Consider the following 5,892-nt stretch of genomic DNA (forward strand, 5'->3'; position numbering starts at 1 on the left):
ACCGTCCGATTATGAGTTTGGATTCGAACATAGCGGGGCGATTATCGGACTATTGGTATTCCAAAATTTAAACGGATTGGACTTGGGGTTTTTGGCCACCAACGACGTCGGCCCAGTTGTATCGAATGATATTTGGTTCTATGCAAGGTGCAATCCAGTTAAACCAAGCGAGCATCATTTTAATTTTTTTATATACATAATATATAAACATTCGATCATAAATTTCAAAAGTCATTTAATGATATAATATTAGTCTTCCAAATTCCTTTCAAAACAATTTCGCAAAAAAAAAAAAAAAAGTGATGTTTTTAAATACAAGTAAGTATTCCTAAAATGGTTCGAAATACTCGTCAATGAATAGGAATTATTTATATCTTATATCGTTTGGTTCGAATGATTAGGCGATAAAATATAAGATACCATAATGATTTACAATTCTAATAAATTATAGAACTTGAATCAAACATTGAGTAGGTCTCACGTGAGATGATATCACGAATCTTTGTCTGTGAGACAGGTCAACCCTACCGATATTCATAATTAAAAAAATACTCTTAGCATAAAAAGTAATACTTTTTCATGAATGACCCAAATAAGAGATCGATCTCATAAAATACGATCGATGAGACCGTCTCACACAAATTTTTACCTCAAACATTAATTAATGAAACAAAATATATAATCAATTGATGTATTATTATTCATATCAAACTATGTATAATTTGACAAGCAAAGCAAGGTTTAGGAAAACTTAACTTTAAAAGAGAAATATAAAGGTTTAGTAAAACTTAACTTTAAAAGAGAAATATATACGACACAATGGGCATATTAAATTATCAATTGCTGCGCATCCTTTGGAAAGACACTTGTTGGTGTCGAAGTAGAACTCACCGTTGTGTGAGGACTTGGCTCACAGCCCACCGTCGCTATCTCCCGCATCAAACCCAAGCATTCCAACAGTCTATCCTGTGATAATTATGACAACAGAATCAATCAAATGATAAAATAAATAATTTATTGAGCTTCGAAATACAGAACTGTTTGAAGAATATTTGGAGTGAAAGTTTAAATGAAACAGTGAAAACTTTATAGTATTCTGCTTACTTTCTCCAAATATTCGCATGAAGAAATCGCGGATAAGGAAGAAGAAAAACTCTGCGGCATCAAGTCCTGAATGGCGCAGAGAAGAGCTGAAGCTGCAGTTGTCGAGGGATTGTGCTCTGAAATCTTCAACACTGCAATTTGTAAAATAGAAACCATTAAGCATGGAAAAATAAGCAAATTTGTGCATGAAAAAATCTGATAATTTAAAGAGAAATACCATGTTGAACGTCGAAAATGATATCTGAAGCTCTGTGTGTGAGAGCTTGAGTTAACGACGAGTCTTCGATCTCGAAAAAGGAAATGAAATATCGAAGTAAGGAGAAAGGAGTGATGGATCGCATCCTCCATTGCAGAGTCGCTAAAATAATAGTTTCCATTCTTTGAACCGATCGTGAATCAAACTCGAAGCCTTCTTCCCTCTGTTAATTTCACGAGAGTAGACATACCACCATCAACGTAATCCATATTCTAAAAAGCTAGCTTCAACAAATTTATCGAACCAGTGTACGAGAAGCTATTATAGTGTGTAAATTGGTAATATTACCGATAAATCGGCGAGGATAGCTGATAAATCAGAGTTCCTCATTTTCGCAGCAAGTGAAAGGCATGCAACAACCAAAATGTGCGAAACCCATGGCCTTTTCTCCTGATTCACATCAGTTCCCGACACGATTAATCACAAAACTCGGTACTGAAAATGCATTAATCTTCGAAACACGAAATTTACCAGAATTTCATGTTTAGATATGAACCGGTCGATGTAACTCACAGCTAGGTATACTAACCATGGATCTAAATTATATGAGAATTTCGCCTGCAGAAACACCACCACCACCAGACGAAGCAAACTTCACCAACAAATGAAATCAACAAAAAAAAAATCAAATTCCAATAGCTAAAAACTTACGTGAGATATGAGAGCGAGAGCACGGCTGCGAATTGTAAATCTTGATTCGGAGGATTGGAAGGCGATCAGACAGGGCATGTGTTCGGACTCATTGGCGAAGAGCGACGGAACACCGTCGTATTGCTGGATTGTCAATGGATTCTTAAGATCCAGCTCCATTTTTATATTTTGTGTAAATTTGAGTAAAGAGGAAAGAACATTTATAGTGTGTGTGGATGAACAACTCTTGACGTCCCCTGTTTATTCAGGCGAATCCATTGTTAGCGATAAAGTTGGACCCGAGTCCATAAATACGAGTGATTATGAACTTTTTCTTTATAATATTGTGAAACGATCATTGAGATCCCATGGTCCCAAATATGCTAGGTCGAATTATCCTGTTTAGCAAAAATTTATTTGAGACGGTCTCACTCGATGGTCGTATTTTATGAGACAAATATTTTATTTGGGTCATTCATGAAAATTATTACTTTTTATATTAAGAGTATTACTTTTTATTGTGAATATCGGTAGAGTTCACCCGTCTCACATATAAATATTCGTGAGACCGTCGCAAAAAAGACTTACTCTTATCGTTTAAACTTTTAGATATTAAACATAACTGATTATAGATTTGATCTTCAACGACTCAAACATTGAGATCTCAATGTCCCGAACATATATGCTATGCTAGGTAGAATCAACAATTAACCCTTTATATGTTGGTTAGGCATTGATTTTTTTTTTTTTTTTTTGAAAGAACTTTCTAAAATGATTATTTTATAATCTATTTCTTTTATCGTATTAATCGAAGGTAGTAAAGGAGGGAGTAGATGTCACATGGTAATGACCAATGAGAGAGTGGAGAAGGAGTTTCTCTCTGGATTTTATTTAAATTAATTGTCTGTACCTGACAACATTCTTCTGTGTCACACATGTGACTGCAATAAATGCCTTGATTTATCTGTGTCGTATCATCATTTTCATTTGAATATACAGTTAGACATAAATTTAGCAATGGTTTTCAATACACGGTTGTGAGATACGTGGATCGACCATCTTTTCAATAATAGTAAAAAAACTAAATTATATATATTTTTGTCATATATGTATGTTATGTTGATGGGGAAATAATTAACACTTGTCATAGTTAAGATATCCGTATATATCGATATGTTTATGTTTAGTTTAAATATTTTTACGATTTAATTTTTTAAAAAACAAAATACTTCGCCACACGCATTACGTGTGTCACACACATGTTGCTAGTATTAGTATATATTACTTATAAAGTTTTCTATCGTAGACTGGTAGAATCTGGCCAAATGTTTTACTGGCGTGATCGAATCCGACCTGGCCATGCTACCAAGCGATAATAGATACCTTCTAGCATTGAACTAGTCCGACCCAAACATTATAATAGCTGAAATTGCAGAGAACGCAGTCAGATGATCACAAGTATTATATTTCTCGGATCGATTGGCAAACATAGTGTGGAAGATGCCTTTTGAAAAGCAAGAGGTACGTGCATGCATGAAACATGCATTCCAGTTGCGCGCTTTTTAGTTTTAATTAAGTCTATATATGTTATGCCAAAATGTGCGTCACGTCCTTGCATAACATGATCGGAGTTAACTTATATATGTCGTAATGGGTACATGTTTCGCGCAATAGAGCTCCATCCTACCTGATAATGTATAGAAGTATACATCTTTAATTTACACTCTTTTTGTCAAAGTGTGTGGAAACTTTACTCCGTAACAATGATTTTGTTCTTGGCATGCGGATGTCAACACACACACACACAGAACAAGACTTGGCTTTATGGGGTTGGCCAAAAGAAGAGAACCAAATATTAATTTTTCTCTTTTAGTTAGTGTTACACACCCAACTAATAGGAAATTTTACACTTTGGTATGTCACCCTTTTTTCACATATTCTTTGCTTCGATGTTGAGATTATGCTGTTGTCTCTTTAATCTTGCATGCGAAAGGATTCACTACACTAGCTTTTCATTGATACAAGAGAAAGCCTTGCACCTCATTTACAATTCCACTTGTACTCGATGAAACTCCAATATCTTTCGCTTTTACTTTCTCGCTTTCCTATCTTTAAATTAATTCATAGCTCACATATAATATTATGACTAAATGGTGGTTCTTGACATATGTTAATCGGTTATAATATTATATATTATAAAAAAAATGACGTTCACTTGTGTCATGTGACACCGCAGTCGCTCCCAAGAATGGACCATCGAGGAGGAGAGAGTTAGATCAAATATTCTTTTTGAATTGTGATTTTTTCCCAAAATTTTGTTTGTAAAAATGATCTTCAAACATAAAAAATATTAATAATAAAGACCGAACAAATATTAAATTCAAATTCATGGTCAAACAAATGTCATTTTGTTAAATATTCTCTTTAATAGATTCATCTCGTCCTGCCATCACAATAGGTTCGATCTGCCGTATTTGCAGGCCGGGAGCATTTTTACACACCAAACAACAAAACACTTCCTTTAGGTTTCGATCCCAATCGTTAACGCCACCAAGAAATTGTGTTTGAACCATATATATACATACATGCCGCCGAACATTACAGAACTTGATATTTGATCTTTGCGAAACTTAACAAAATTAAGATTTTATGTGGTAATGTTTAGAAAATAATTAGTTGACTGAAAATATTGATCTTGGTCCGCTATTTAACTTTGTATATAGGTGGATATGATTAATATAGAAAGGCACGCTTATATATATATATATATATATATATATATATATATAGACACACACACATGTGAATGTGTGTAAAGGAACACGTCGTAGACATGAAATTGGAGTGCATGCATTCACGCCTTCAATCCCACGCACGGGCATCATCATTGTCGTTCATGAGTATATATATGGACGGACAACCCCGTGGGCCTATTCATTCTACAAATTATACGCACACAACGTTTGATATTCCGTCGTGGATACACAAAATATATACTCAATATTATATATTTTGTATTTAATTTATTTATTCACCCCTTTTAAATTTTAACTATGTGTCCGTTTGATATTTTGTATCATCGAGTACTTGCGTTTTCTCAAAAGTTGTAACAGATGGTAACGGTTCAACTCAAATATTTTTAAATCATACATCGGCTCAAGCGTCACGTTTTGATTGTTACACTCATCAAAGACAATCATCGGACTCCAACAATCATCATTCCAATAACAACATTCTCTACTATATCGATGAAAATCGAAATTATGACATTTGATCTAATACTAATTTTAGGACCAAACGTTTATCGTTTTACCAAAATATACAGTCATTGCTAACATTGCAACTCAAATCTTTTTAAATTATACAATAATTCAATCGTCTGTTTCGATTGCTCTGCTTCACAAAAAAATTATTATTAAACACATTCACAGAGACCTGAATTTTTAGATATTTATAATGCTTTTAAATTGTATAATAATATAATATAAACATTATTTTTGAGAATCTGAAATAATACTTTTAATTTTCTTAGACCAAATAAATCACAAAAATAGATACAATAAAAAATTAATAAAGTCTAACACATGCAAATAATGTAGAATTTGTATGCGAACCAACAATTTATATTTAAACAAATTAAAAGTGATGAGTGCACATGCATGGATATATATAGCAAACAAATTAAATAATATCAATATAACTAAAACATATAATTTATTAATGTATAATATATAGATCATGATCACCTATTGTCCTATAATTAGTCAATTAACAACGGGGTAATTAATTAAAATTAAAAGATCAATTATAATGATGTGATTAAAATATTACTCTTTATGTGGAAACATATATACTCCCAAATTATGATCCAATTTTGTAAGAGCATGGGGGCAATCACCTTA

At 33.0% G+C, this 5,892-nt stretch overlaps 1 protein-coding gene across 1 annotated transcript; it reads right to left on the reverse strand.

Annotated features, from left to right (window-relative positions):
* Positions 1–730: 730 nt before the first annotated feature.
* On the reverse strand, positions 731–2,276 carry LOC142522746 (putative cyclin-D6-1). The gene is made up of 6 exons (XM_075626278.1): positions 2,012–2,276; positions 1,832–1,918; positions 1,649–1,750; positions 1,322–1,523; positions 1,105–1,235; positions 731–966 (listed from the first exon to the last, which is right to left on the reverse strand). Exons 1-6 carry the CDS (start codon positions 2,168–2,170, stop codon positions 829–831), a joined length of 819 nt encoding a protein of 272 aa, XP_075482393.1. The 5' UTR covers positions 2,171–2,276; the 3' UTR covers positions 731–828.
* Positions 2,277–5,892: the final 3,616 nt, after the last annotated feature.

The sequence above is a fragment of the Primulina tabacum genome, chromosome 13, assembly GCF_025594145.1.
Source record: "Primulina tabacum isolate GXHZ01 chromosome 13, ASM2559414v2, whole genome shotgun sequence".
In the NCBI taxonomy this organism is placed as follows: Eukaryota; Viridiplantae; Streptophyta; class Magnoliopsida; order Lamiales; family Gesneriaceae; genus Primulina; species Primulina tabacum.